At 41.6% G+C, this 15,024-nt stretch overlaps 1 protein-coding gene across 2 annotated transcripts in view; it reads left to right on the forward strand.

The window, feature by feature from the left end:
* LOC124017951 (basal cell adhesion molecule-like) overlaps positions 1–12,420 on the forward strand; it is a 116,934-nt gene extending 104,514 nt beyond the window's left edge. For both annotated transcript variants that reach the window (XM_046333191.1, XM_046333192.1), the window contains one exon: positions 10,604–12,420. In XM_046333191.1, coding sequence (XP_046189147.1) covers positions 10,604–10,606 — 3 coding nt within the window. In that variant the 3' untranslated portion in view covers positions 10,607–12,420. The remainder of the gene's footprint in view (positions 1–10,603) is intronic.
* Positions 12,421–15,024: the final 2,604 nt, after the last annotated feature.

Consider the following 15,024-nt stretch of genomic DNA (forward strand, 5'->3'; position numbering starts at 1 on the left):
TAAATGTTTATATGCACAGTTCTTACATCAGAATAGGGTGATTCCCTTCTAAACTAGAACAAAACCATTTCCACAAAAGTGTCCTTAGGAGGAAGGATTGCTGACATGTATTTGACATTTGTATCTTAATGCATAATTGAGACATAATTAATTGAAGTTGGAATACTTGTGACATTTTGACCAGGCCTCCTTTAAGGCTCCATGATGTTTCATCTATAGGTGCTACAAAGCAAAAGTTGGTGTTGTTAGGTTCTAATTCTCAGAGTAAATAACTCAACGGACAATAGATAAGATTAGTTTAATTCTTCACAAAGGGTCCATACAGCTGGATTCAGACATCTCATTTTTCTACCATCACAAGTATATTTACTCCAATTTAGACTCTCCTCCTTCTCTCCAATCCTTACATATTTCATGGTCCAACAGGAAGAGGGTAATAGGGTAATAAACCATAATTTCTCTCTTCAGGGGATCTGATCTGACCTCAACCCCTCATTCGCCTAATCCACAGATGTCCATCCGTTTCCCCTACAGCAATCATGTGATTGCCTCCCCTCTACTCAGCACATTCCAAAGCCATCTGGCTCCTACAGATAACCATTAACTTCTGATGTAAAAACCAATCTCTTTCACCCTTCATATACTATACTTCTGAGTACAACAATGTTCTAACTTTAACCCAGAATCTAACAGTCCCCTGTATGGAACGATAGGTTCCTAATGTTCAATTTACATAAACTTGGAAATTACTTTTAAATGGACAATGATAACAAAACATGAACAAAAAAATAAAACATGATTATAAATGAACGAACAACAATAACAAAAAAATAAAACATGATTATAAATGAACGAACAACGATAACAAAAAAATTCCCCGTGAGATTTCCAAACTCAGAGACTTATGGCCTCTGTTCTATGAACACACCATACACAATCCTATTTCCATCTCTCATCACTCAACAGAATGACATTCCAGCTGAAGCAGTTGGCTTCCTCCCTTCCAGCTGAGTTGCTTTTAGTTTCTCCACTTTCTCCTTCTGGTTCCTAAGAGAGTTATAGCATAAGACTTGGAAAGCAACAAAAAGCCACACAAAACATAACAGTATTAACAATGTGTTAAACTATGCATAATTATATATGCATGACTACAAAAGTCTGAGACCATGATAATTCCCACTCTCCCTTTACCTGACTCTATGCCTCCAGGATACGTTTCTGCTGGATTCCACAAAATTGAAAGCCCTAGAAAGCCTCCTCATGCTTTCGCCCAGTCTTCCCCTTTCCTGGCCCTAGGTTCTGAGAGGTGTTTCCAAGCCATGTCATTTTCACTTTGTTCCCCATCTCCTCCATTGCCACCTGATAGGCAAGTGTGTGTCACTAACAAAGGTTCCATCCTCTTAAGGTAACTCAGCACTGTATATGCTTTCACATCAGTGCCCTCAAAACGATGTTTAGAGTACAATTACCCCAACATCTATCCTCTGTCATATAATGCATTAACCAATAAAGCAGCTAACCCAACCCAACTATGATGTTAAAGTAGCTCCTAGACCCAACCCATCTACATGTGTACAGTGGAATCTAGTCTCTTTCTAGCTCCGCTTCCTCTGTCATGGCGTCTTCAAGCTCACCCATTATGCCGCTGGACCTCACTTCCTGTGAGATCTGTGAACCCACCGAGGAGAGACATGCCGATCTTTACCGCTACATGTGCTGTAAGGAGTACTGTGCGTAGACCAGACCAACACTGTCCCAACACCTCTGCCTGGTGTATCTTGATGTACACTCAATCTCCAGAATTCAGCCCGTGCCCTTGGTTATCTCCTGCTTCTCATGTGCTGCTTTCTCCTGAGGATATACACACTGCAACACATTGGTTATTTCCTGACAACATAGACTCCCCCTTATGGCAAGATCACTAATTTGTTCCATTTGAATAACAGCCCCCGGTACGCCCATCAGTCTCCCAGTTACCAGCTACCCAGCCATTTGGCATGAGTCCTCATAAACTGATATCCCAACAATGCTACTAAAGTAACCCCTGCTACTACTAACATGGCCCATGACTATAGCCTCCTTCAATTACTGTCCCTACAGCGACTGCCGTGAGAATAACTACTGTATGTAATTTGTCAAGTGTTCGCCTGTCAGAAATTGGGAAAGAGATTAATGAGTTGGAAAAATATCCAACCTAACAAAACTGAATCACGTGTTTCCTGAAAGTTTACCTTATTGTCTGAAATGCCACCACTATCTTTTCTACTCTCACCATGATCTGGGTATGTGTAATGTTTAGCTGTAGTTTAACCTCATAGTCCCTGTATTGTGCACAGTTAGCTGTCCTCCCTCTCCTATGAGCCATCTCCTGTAACAATATACATAGTCTCTGGGAATAGTACCCCTCTATCACCACAACCTTAATTTATGAGCCCCCACAGATCTCCACCGCAGCAGTCACATTCCATCCCACTTAACAGCCCTATGTAATCATTCTGTCTCAAACACACCTCATGTGTACCTCGCCTCCTCCTACAGATACATTAGTACATATATCATACCATCTAACCCATAAGACACTAGTCACTACTCCTAATGCACTTCTACAGTTATAGACATACTAAAACATCCTCAAATCAATTAGTCAATATACATCAGTCCCTCTGGAACAATGATCACTCTTATGGTTCCTGAAACCTAAAAACATATTGACTTGCAAAGGAAAGAGTGAAAAAGTACATGTTTAATAACTTCACACCTTGATGTGACTAAAACTCCATTACGTTCTATACCCTTGATGTGACTAAAACTCCATTACGTTCTATACCCTTGATGTGACTAAAACTCCATTACGTTCTATACCCTTGATGTGACTAAAACTCCATTACGTTCTATACCCTTGATGTGACTAAAACTCCATTACGTTCTATACCCTTGATGTGACTAAAACTCCATTACGTTCTATACCCTTGATGTGACTAAAACTCCATTACGTTCTATACCCTTGATGTGACTAAAACTCCATTACGTTCTATACCCTTGATGTGACTAAAACTCCATTACGTTCTATACCCTTGATGTGACTAAAACTCCATTACGTTCTATACCCTTGATGTGACTAAAACTCCATTACGTTCTATACCCATGTGATGCTGGTCTCAATGCCATCTCCTTCATTTTCATCCTTGTGTGTAATCTCAAAACAGACTGAGCCTTGTATGCAATTAATTGTACTGTAACATCCAGCCATCTCTATGTATTGATGTGATTTAACATTAAAGTGATGATGACATGGTAAAACAAAAGAGAACAAAATTCAACTTAATGGTTGACCCAAACTATCATCCAGTGAGTTCTCTAACAAACCTCCCTGTCAGAGGACACTTAGAAATGAGGTTTCTGGAGCCTCCCTCGGCCTAATAAATTTGAGCAGTGCCCTCCCCCTCACCGTTCGAAAGCAACTCTCTCTCGCTGTATCCGAATCATAACTACATTTGATAAATTATCCAATCCAAATTCAGAATGACAGCCCTTAGTGCTTACTTTGTCTAGTACTTGAATTCCAGCTTCTTAACTTAGCACACATCATCCCTGTTAGAATGTACATTTATAAACGGAACCTTTTATCGCCCCCCCCCCTTTGTCCCTATCTTCCTGTCACAAGTGGCCTGGTAATGAAAGATCAGTATCTCAATGCATCCTTAGTCTAAATTGTTTGCAGTGTGTAGTAACTGTGTAGTAACTGTGTAGTAACTGTGTAGTAACTGTGTAGTAACTGTGTAGTAACTGTGTAGTAACTGTGTAGTAACTGTGTAGTAACTGTAACTGTCATCCCTATTTAACATTTCTATGTTTACTCAAAGACTAGGACCACAGAGAACTGGTCGTTTTCCCTTTGAACCCATGATTCACAGCGTGTTTAAAAAAAACATGTTAAATAAAAATTAAACACATTCAAATAACCAATAAACTTATCTCATGGTAAAATAGAGTAGAAACAGGTTTTTCTCATTCATTTTATAATTAAATCCCAAGTGTCTATCATTTCTAGTGAGATTGATCAGGTCTCACCAAAACGTCAGGATGCAGGGCATTCGACACCATTAAAATATTTCCTCTCCCTTTTCTTTCCCTGTCCTTCCGAAACCATTTCAAAACCTTCCAAACATTTCCAGCATTCTGCCTAATTTGTTAATATTCACAATGCTACATTTTAATCAACAATCCAAAAGTATTAATTATAAACCAAAAATGATAATTGTAAATTCCATGTCCTTACTCCAATCATTAAATGTTTTTTTCAGTCCACCAACGTTTATGTATCTTTTATTTAGCATGTCCTATTCTCCATAACAACCACACCACAATGTTCGTGAAGTAACAAAAAAAAATTAAAGTTCATTTTAGTTTTATTAACCCCGTTGCTAATTCCTTGTGACCCCTCCACCCTTTCGTCCATTCTAGAAATCTATTTCAGAATAAGACGACATAAAATGTCTCATGAGGTCAAAAAAAACCCCAATACTTTCTGAGTTTGCAAGGAACGTTTGGCCAGATAATTTAAATTTGTTACCTTCAGAATCCATTCCCCTGGCATTTTGCCTAGATTCTTCAACATACGTTTTCTTGTGGCAGATTTTGCCAATTTATCATCATAAGTTATATTTTATCCCTGGCCTCTACTAAAAAGTTAGGTAAGACGTGATCTCATACGTCTTCCTTCACATACAAACTGTAATCTCTATGATCCACTATCGATCAAACCGAAAAATGCAAATACTTGCATAGCGGCATTCCCTCCGAATGCATAGCGGCATTCCCTCCGGATGCATAGCGGCATTCCCTCCGGATGCATAGCGGCATTCCCTCCGGATGCATAGCGGCATTCCCTCCGAATGCATAGCGGCATTCCCTCCGGTTGCATAGCGGCATTCCCTCCGGATGCATAGCGGCATTCCCTCCGGGTGCATAGCGGCATTCCCTCCGGTTGCATAGCGGCATTCCCTCCGGTTGCATAGCGGCATTCCCTCCGAGTGCATAGCGGCATTCCCTCCGGATGCATAGCGGCATTCCCTCCGAATGCATAGCGGCATTTCCTCCGAGTGCATAGCGGCATTCCCTCCGGATGCATAGCGGCATTCCCTCCGAATGCATAGCGGCATTCCTTCCGAGTGCATAGCGGCATTCCCTCCGGATGCATAGCGGCATTCCCTCCGAGTGCATAGCTGCATTCCCTCCGGATGCATAGCGGCATTCCCTCCGAATGCATAGCGGCATTCCCTCCGGTTGCATAGCGGCATTCCCTCCGGTTGCATAGCGGCATTCCCTCCGAGTGCATAGCGGCATTCCCTCCGGTTGCATAGCGGCATTCCCTCCGGATGCATAGCGGCATTCCCTCCGGTTGCATAGCGGCATTTCCTCCGAATGTGGCAGGTTCCATTCCTACTTACACGCATTCTTCCAAAGTATGATAGTCCCACATCTAAAACAGGGAGCTTTCTCTTTTTCACTACCTTTCTTTTATTCACCTTGGCCATTGAAACAATAGCTAGTGACTTCCCTGTGGCCCTATTAACCCCGCGGATGTCTGCGAAGTGAGCGAAGTTATATTCAATTCTCAAAACATCCTGCTCTATTTCATCCACTCCCCTCGCAATTACCGTTTTGATCACAGGTTTGAACCTACCATCAAAGCAGAAGTCCAAATTCTATCGATTCACTCCCGTACCCAGTCTTTCTGTGGCTGAGTACTTCTACTAATTCCGGGTTTATCGGTTTGTATTTTTTGTTGATAGAATGCTGACATCAAGACGCTGGTATATTAAGCTTTTGATTCTGGTTTTATGTCTTTTTGCCAAGTCATAATTGAATTCTTTATTTGATTTGAATTCTCCATCAGCAGAGTAATGTTGCCCAATTTTATCCAGGTTGCAAAATCTTTCCTATATTCAAGTTGAATTGGTAGAATGCTCGTGCACTTCTTTCAGCACCTCCATGGCGGGGCCGTTTATCTCTATATGAATAGTTATTATTCCCAAACCTCTCCTGACTGTGTCTTGGGTATTTTAGATTTCGTTAACTCTCTTCTATAACACACCTTTTAACTTTTTTCCAAGGTAGCGCGACCCACTTCCCCGGATTATAACTAATTGGTCACGGCAATTAATACCTTGTATTAGAACCTATACTATAGCGTCTGCAAATGTATTACTGGAGAATACGGATGACTTAATGTCTTATTCCAATATTGCCTCAAATATTATTGCCTCACTGTTGTTGATAACCCACATAACCAAAATGATTGTCTTCCTATTTCTGCATAATCTGTCATGGTTCACCACCCCAACAGGGCATAAAACTAACCTCTCTTTCAAACACACACTCACACCCTGCGCTCTCACAGCCACTAAGACTGGGCTTCCACGCTTCTTACAGGTCTGGCCAATATACCCATTACTCTAGGGTTTTACCCTCCACAGGACTACCCTGTTCAGGACTTCCCCTCTCTCTATGAGATTTTACCCTCCACAGGACTACCCTGTTCAGGACTTCCCCTCTCTCTATGAGATTTTACCCTCCACAGGACTACCCTGTTCAGGACTTCCCCTCTCTCTATGACACCTGGGGTTTCAGGTGGGGTTTCAGGTGTCTCCGGAAGGTGGTGATTGACTCCGCTGTCCTCCCTCACGACGCCAGGACAGCGGAGTCGATCACCACCTTCCGGAGACACCTGAAACCCCACCTCTTTAAGGAATACCTAGGATAGGATAAGTATTCCCCCCCCTCCCCCTTTAAGATTTAGATGCACTATTGTAAAGTGACTGTTCCACTGGATGTCATAAGGTGAATGCACCAATTTGTAAGTCGCTCTGGATAAGAGCGTCTGCTAAATGACTAAAATGTAATGTAAATGTAATATTTTACCCTCCACAGGACTACCCTGTTCAGGACTTCCCCTCTCTCTATGAGATTTTACCCTCCACAGGACTACCCTGTTCAGGACTTCCCCTCTCTCTATGAGATTTTACCCTCCACAGGACTACCCTGTTCAGGACTTCCCCTCTCTCTATGAGATTTTACCCTCCACAGATCTATTCTGCTCAGGACTTTATCAGATTTACACTCCACAGATCTATCCTGGCAGGGCTTGCAAACTGTTACAGACTACAAAGGGAAGCACAGCCGCGAGCTGCCCAGTGACACGAGCCTACCAGGCGAGCTAAATCACTTCTATGCTCGCTTCGAGGCAAGCAACATTGAGGTATGCATGAGAGCATCAGCTGTTCCGGACGACTGTGTGACCACGCTCTCCGTAGTCGACTTGAGTAAGACCTTTAAACAGGTCAACATACACAAGTCTGCGGGGCCAGACGCATTAGTCACATTAACCATATCTACATGTACATACTACCTCAATCAGCCTGACTAACCGGTATGTATGTAGCCTCGCTACTTTTATAGCTTGTCTTTTTACTGTTGTTTTATTTCTTTACTTACCCATTGTTCACCTAATACCTTTTTTGCACTGTTGGTTAGAGCCTGTAAGTAAGCATTTCACTGTAAGGTACCTGTTGTATTTGGCGCACGTGACAAATCAACTTTGATTTGATTTGATTCTGCTCGGGACTTTATCTTGAAATATTACCCTCCCCTGGAACTATCCTGCTCGGGACTTATGAGACTTAGCCTAAACTTTATGGTACTGGCATATACCACAAAGCTACGACCAGTCGTTACACAATGGGCCTACCGAATTAAACTCATGCTCTCCAGGTCCGTATCCTATAATTGTTCAGCCTACGAGTCTCATCTCTCCAAGATGTCAAGATGAGTGGAAACAGGTGTAGGAACTGTGCCTTCCTGTTTGTTGTCAGCTCCTGATCCACTGTTCTGGACTCTTTGGTTTGACTACAAATCGTGGTGAATCCTGCCGACAACATCATCTGTTAGGTTTTAATTCTCAGAGTAAATAACTCAACGGACACTAGATAAGTTTCATTCTTCCAGAAGGGTTGATAGAGCTGCATTTAGACATCACATGTTTTCACCATCACAAGTATATATACTCCAATTTAGACTCTCCTCCTTCTCTCCAATCCTTACATCTTTTATAGTTTGACAGGAAGAGAGTAATAGGGTAAAAAAACATAACTTCGCTCTTCAAGGGATCTGACCTGACCTCAACCCCTCATTTGCCTAATCCACAGATGTCCAACCATTTTCCTTACAGCAATACTGTGACTTCCTCCTTTCCACTCTGGCTCCTACAGATAACCATTAACTTCTGATGTAAAAAACATTCCCTTTCACCCCTCATATACTATATTTCTGAGTGCAACAATGTTCCAATTTTAACCCAGAATCTAACAGTGTCATATAAAGCTTTACTGCTTGCTCTGTAATATGAGTAGTATTCTTATTTCAATAGCAATGTTCTTACATTAATTAATGTATATACAAAAATATGAACATGTCATGATTTACTAGGAGTGGTGGGTGGAATCAGGCGCAGAGAGCAGGGTTCAGTAGATTGTCAATTTATTCTCCGGCGCACAAAAACAGTCACGCCAACACACAGGGCGCATACAATTGACCAGCCCAAACACAGGACCAAAATAGTCCGGAGAATAACCACACGAAAACCACCATACAACAGAGTAACAAAAACAATCCCGCACAAAACAAGGGCGGGACAACCTACTGTATATAAGGACTCTAAATTAAACTAAAATACACACAGGTGAAACTAATAAGACAAAAATCAACAGACAAACGAAAAAGGGATCGGTAGCGGCTAGTAGGACGGTGACGACGACCGCCGAGCACCACCCGAACAGGCAGGGGAGCCAACTTCTAGTAGGACGGCGACGACGACCGCCGAGCACCACCCGAACAGGCAGGGGAGCCAACTTCGGCGGAAGTCGTGACAGTACATGGATATTGAAATATACAAATATCACAACTCTAAAAGTAACAGAGATCCCACTCTAGAACTTTAATATGCTGTAGATTCTAATATGTTCAACGATATATTGAACAATGTGCCAAATCTAAAAATATATATTTTTTCCATAGTCATGTTTGTATTATTCAATATTCATACATTTTTGTAAGAAATGTGTTATTAAAATCAAATTGCTCTTCGTAATACAGAGCAAGCGGAAAAGCTTTATATGACACCAACTTGAGCATTTTACACCTACAAATGAAAAATTATGGAGTCTTAAAGGAGGTCTTGGTAAGGCCAAAATGCTTTCAGATACAAATGTCAAATATATGTCAACAATCATTCCTCCAAATGAACCTTCTATGGATTAAATGTTGTGCAATTTTTGTTTTGTTCTAGTTTCATGAGTAATCAATCACCCAATAGCCATTCATGAGGAGAGGAGATCAGGAAACCAAAGCATTGGCCTAGAATAGCATCTGGGTTTGGCTGGAATCATTACAGCTACAGTGTCATCATGAATATGACCTCAGTTATAGACAACCATTATTCATAGGAATAACCAATATAAAAATTAACTGCTTAATGACTTATATCAGGGTTCCCCAACTGGCGGCCGCAGGTGGTTTCTGAGAAAAAAATAATATATATATACAGTTCCAGTCAAAAGTTTGGACACACCTACTCATTCAAGGGTTTTTCTTTATTTCTACTATTTTCTACATTTGAGAATAATAGTGAAGACATCAAAACTATGAAATAACAAATATGGAATCATGTAGTAACCAAAAAAGTGATAAACAAATCAAAATATATTTTATATTCTTCAAAGTAGCCACCCTTTGCCTTGATGACAGCTTTGCACACTCTCGACATTCTCTCATCTAACTTCATGAGGTGGTCACCTGGAATGACTTTCAATTAACAGGTGTGCCTTGTTAAAAGTACATTTTGGAATTTCTTTCCTTCTTAATGCATTTGAGCCAATTAGTTGTGTTGTGATAAAGTTGGGGTGGTATACAGAAGATAGCCTGATTTGCTAAAATACCACGTCCATATTATGGCAAGAACAGCTCAAATAAGCAAAGAGAAACAACAGTCCATTATTACTTTAAGACATGCAGGAAAATTACATTTTGATTTGTTTAACACTTTTTTAGTTACTACATGATTCCATAAGTGTTATTTCATAGATGTGACGTCTTCACTGTTATTCTACAATGTAGAAAATAATAAAAAATAAAGAAAAACCCTGGAATGAGGAGGTGTGTCCAAACTTCTGACTGGTACTGTATATATATTTTATTTTTGCGGGGGACAATAAAAGACTGGAAAAACACCAGGAAATCAGCTCCAAGTGATTTTAAAAAAGACATCTGTTCCCAAGTATTCCCCATGAATAACAGAGAGACACGTGATCGTATACAAATGGGTTGAAATGATTATGTTTTAGTCAAACATTATATCTGTTAGGGCTTATTGAGGTCAATATGCAGTCTTCAAATGGTTTGTAATTATGTTTCGGCCCCCCGACCATCCGCTAAATATCAAATTGGCCCGCGGTTGAATCTAGTTGATGATTCCTGACTTGTATAATATCACACGATGTTGTATTGACTCACAGGATTTACTGGTGCTTTTTGTTGTCTTCCACAGTGAGGAGCAGAGGAGAATATGACACAAGAAGACAGAAAGAGAGGGATGAAGGGATGGATGAAAAACGACAGCAGGGCTTGTTTTACTTTTGATAGAGGGAGCAATCGGACTGAGGGAGAAAATACGGTGGAATGGGATGGTGTTTTTGTAGGGATGGGGGTAACCATGGGGGTAACCATGGGGGTAACCACGGGGGGGGGTATTTAAACATGAGACCTAATACATCACTGAACATCAACTGACTTCATCATGACATTATCAGAGCATAATCCCTGTCCACCAATCACAACTCTTGGTTGACTCCCATGCAGAATAGAGCTGTAGAGTAAACATGTGTCCAATGTGACTCTAGCCAACTCCAGTAACCCTTCTCTACCCCAATCCAAACACAAAATGCCATTAAGTCACTGTTTGTTGCAGGAGTGTGTGTGCGTTCGTGTGTGTGTGTGTGTGTGTGTGTGTGTGTGTGTGTGTGTGTGTGTGTGTGTGTGTGTGTGTGTGTGTGTGTGTGTGTGTGTGTGTGTGTGTGTGTGTGTGTGTGTGTGTGTGTGTGTGTGTGTGTGTGTGTGTGTGTGTGTGTGTGTGTGTGTGTGTGTGTGTGTGTGTGTGTGAGTGTGTGCTGTATTGCATTGTGTATCTGAGCTGTGGGTTGTTCTTCGTTCAGTCAGTGTGGAACTGGATGTGTCTGTTCTGTGTGGAGTCTGCATCTAGCCCACTCTGGGGGACATGGGAAAACACAAACTGTCATGCTAATGTATTCATCCCTACGTGGATTATTGTGTCACTCTGAATTCTATCCCGTAACATAGAGATCATGCCTACAGTTACATAAAACTTAATGATCATATTCCTTGCCCAATACGAAGATCAGCAGCATATTAGGCACAATACTTCAGATGTACTTTGAAACAAAACTTTTCGGTCGACCAGGGCAAGCCGGGCCCACTTATACAAGTCAAAAGTCATTCCAACCTAAATCCACTCCGGCCTTCTGATAAGAGCCTATAGTACTGTATATAATTCTAGACTGTTCTAAGCTGGGGGAACATACCCCCTATCTCCCTGTTTGCTTTGGTCCTGGCCAGAGTCCTCTCTTTACAGGATGACATGAAATAGAAGACTCTAGTCCCTGTGTATCAATTCATTGTTTAGTTTTTCATTTCAAATTATTATTATGTCTATTCATTTATTCAAATTCCTTGCAGCTGTTACCTTAGCAAAAGCCGAGACAATTTCTAACTTCCTGATCCCTTCCGGTGTAAATGTTTTATTTTTCTCAAACCAAAAAGCAACAAAAACGACAAGCTATTGGGTGTAAAAATTAGTTTCAAAATGTTGACGAAATGTATATTATGTATCAGGTCATTTGTTTTCTTCTTTTTGTTGCTCTGTCTTTGCAAACTGAATACTGTATAACCTGTCAATCAAATGGAGGCTTACTGTATATGTGAGGTGAATCTGAATGAATCTGTGTGTTTACTGTGTCGTTAGACTCCTGACCCTGCTACAGCTCTCACTGTATTTCATAGCCTACTGTCCTTCTCTGAGCAAAGCCATTTTCAGAAACACAACACTCCCTGTTACGCTCAGCTCACCCAATTATCATCCCCTAGCTCTGGAAAATTGGAGTAATCTGGTCAAATGGGGAACGTTTTTGTCCTCAGTTGACAATCTGAAATCTCTGCCAGCTGCACTACCATTTCCTTCAGCACAGATTGGCTTTGCAGACCGGAGGGGTTAGCAACACAGTGAGCACAGATTCACCTGCGAACGTCACAGACACAGGTTAGTCACAGCTTGATGAGGGAGAGAGGGAGGGGAGCAGGGGAGGTGGGAGGGGGTAGAGTCTGGGGGTGAGGTGGGAGGGGAGAGGGGGTAGAGTGTGGGGGTGAGGTGGGAGGCGAGATGGTGTACATGATGTTAATTTCTTTTGCCAAAATAAGTTGAAGAGTTATTGAGTGTCCTAGTGGGGGTGTTCCAATGTTTTGGTGCGCATATGGTTTATGTCTCTCCCTGGCTCACACGCTTTTTGATACTACCTGTATTGGCAGCACAAAGATATATGAATGCTGTTTGCAGTGTCCTCTATCATTGGTATACACTGGAAAAATTGCCTTGTGAACAGGTCACTATAACCACTATTGCTTTTTCTGGGAATCATTTGGTTTTTCCAATGGTGTTTATATGTCTAATGATTTAAGAAATCTATATTTCCATAACTTAATGAGTGTTCTGACTCCTGTGAGGTTAGGGGGAGACCAACAGGTGCATACCTTCAACTTTGGAACGCTTGGTTTTATTTGTAACAAAAAAATATATCAACTGATATAAAAAAAAGTGTTTTATTTTCTTTAAAAAAAGGGTGATTCTTGTACTTCAGAACTACTGAGTTGTGACTTGTGTTGTTTTATGGTTTGTCCACTGGTTCTAACAGAAGAGAGAAAGGTTTGAATTAGGATTCTTGTCTTGTTATACATATGGAACAATGTGAGTTTTTTTTCTCTTCCTGGTATACTGTATATTTGGTGGTACGCTTTTCTGTTGTGAGTTCTGTACTGTGTTCTTGTGTCTTCTTATTGAACTGTGTAGAATTTATAACAAATGAAAACCCACAAAAAAACAACCACACTCCCACAATCTCTGTGTGTTTTATTTCTGTGGGTCTCTGTGTGTGTTCACTATTAGTGTAGAGGTGTACGTCAACTCGGCTGGATTCCTTGAGCTCTGGCAGGTTGCCATTGTACTGTGGGCTTCTATGCTCTCTGGTTCTATCAGCAGGGATGTTGTCTCTAATTCCATCTGCCAAGCATCCATTAGGAAATTACACTGACCTGCAGAAGGGGAAGGATTTGTGTTCAGAACATTAAGAGAGAGAATGAGGAGTGAAGGACTGAGATGAGGTTCTAAAATATGTACGTGTGTGTGTGTGTGTGTGTGTGTGTGTGTGTGTGTGTGTGTGTGTGTGTGTGTGTGTGTGTGTGTGTGTGTGTGTGTGTGTGTGTGTGTGTGTGTGTGTGTGTGTGTGTGTGTGTGTGTGTGTGTGTGTGTGTGTGTGTGTGTCAATCAACCAATCAATCAAATTGAATTAGCTTCTTTTCTATTTGTCACAAATGCTTTTACTGTAGTTTACAGTGTGTGCGTCCACCTCTAGTGCTTTTTTCTTCTGTATTGTCACCACTGTAATTGTGTATGATCTGTGTAACCATGCCTACCCTGGCCCTAAGGCTCTAATACTGTCTGAGTTTAGCTACAGTGGCGCTAATCTGATTTAGCCATTTAGCGTCAGCCTATTGAGAAATGACAGCCACGGTCCCTAGCTCATAGCCTAACCACTACAGCCACTCAGTAACGGTTGGCTAAACCCCCCCCCCCACACACACACACACACACAGTGCTGGGACACCCCTGCCAGAGCAAACTAGAGACGGAGATGATTAAGGATATATAGAATGATAGAGAGACAGACAGAAGAATGGGGAAGGGGATGGAGGAGAGAGAGAACGGGACAGAGAAGGTCATGGATGAGGGAGGGATAGATTGAGGGAGAAATTATGGAAAAGGTCAGAAGAATCAGGGACTGTCATGAGAGGAAATGAAGGAGAAGAGCGATTGGCCATCCAATAGATAAAGAAGCTGTCTTGTTTAAGGATGTCATAAATTAGCATTGAGTCTGCTGTCTACTCTTTTGCAATCAGCTGAGTTCAATAAATAGGGAGGGAGGGAGGGAGGGGGGAGGGAGGGAGGGAGGGAGAAACAAATACAAATAATGAAATTAAAGGGCAATAAATCTTCCATTATCTCCTTCACTTCATAGGTTTCATATCCTGTGTGACCTGATTTTGAGTGTGTTTTCTGTTGGTGTGTATGCGTGTCAGTAGTGGTGTGTGTTTTCTGTTGGTGTGTATGCGTGTCAGTAGTGGTGTGTTTTATGTTGGTGTGTATGCGTGTCAGTAGTGGTGTGTGTATTCTGTTGGTGTGTATACGTGTCAGTAGTGGTGTGTGTTTTCTGTTGGTGTGTATGCGTGTCAGTAGTGGTGTGTGTTTGTGTTGGTGTGTATACGTGTCAGTAGTGGTGTGTGTTTTCTGTTGGTGTGTATGCGTGTCAGTAGTGGTGTGTGTTTGTGTTGGTGTGTATACGTGTCAGTAGTGGTGTGTGTTTTCTGTTGGTGTGTATGCGTGTCAGTAGTGGTGTGTGTATTCTGTTGGTGTGTATACGTGTCAGTAGTGGTGTGTGTTTTCTGTTGGTGTGTATGCGTGTCAGTAGTGGTGTGTGTTTGTGTTGGTGTGTATACGTGTCAGTAGTGGTGTGTGTTTTCTGTTGGTGTGTATGCGTGTCAGTAGTGGTGTGTGTTTTCTGTTGGTGTGTATACGTGTCAGTAGTGGTGTGTGTTTTGTGTTGGTGTGTATACGTGTCAGTAGTG

This window comes from Oncorhynchus gorbuscha, unplaced genomic scaffold (genome assembly GCF_021184085.1).
Source record: "Oncorhynchus gorbuscha isolate QuinsamMale2020 ecotype Even-year unplaced genomic scaffold, OgorEven_v1.0 Un_scaffold_35:::fragment_2:::debris, whole genome shotgun sequence".
NCBI lineage: Eukaryota > Metazoa > Chordata > Actinopteri > Salmoniformes > Salmonidae > Oncorhynchus > Oncorhynchus gorbuscha.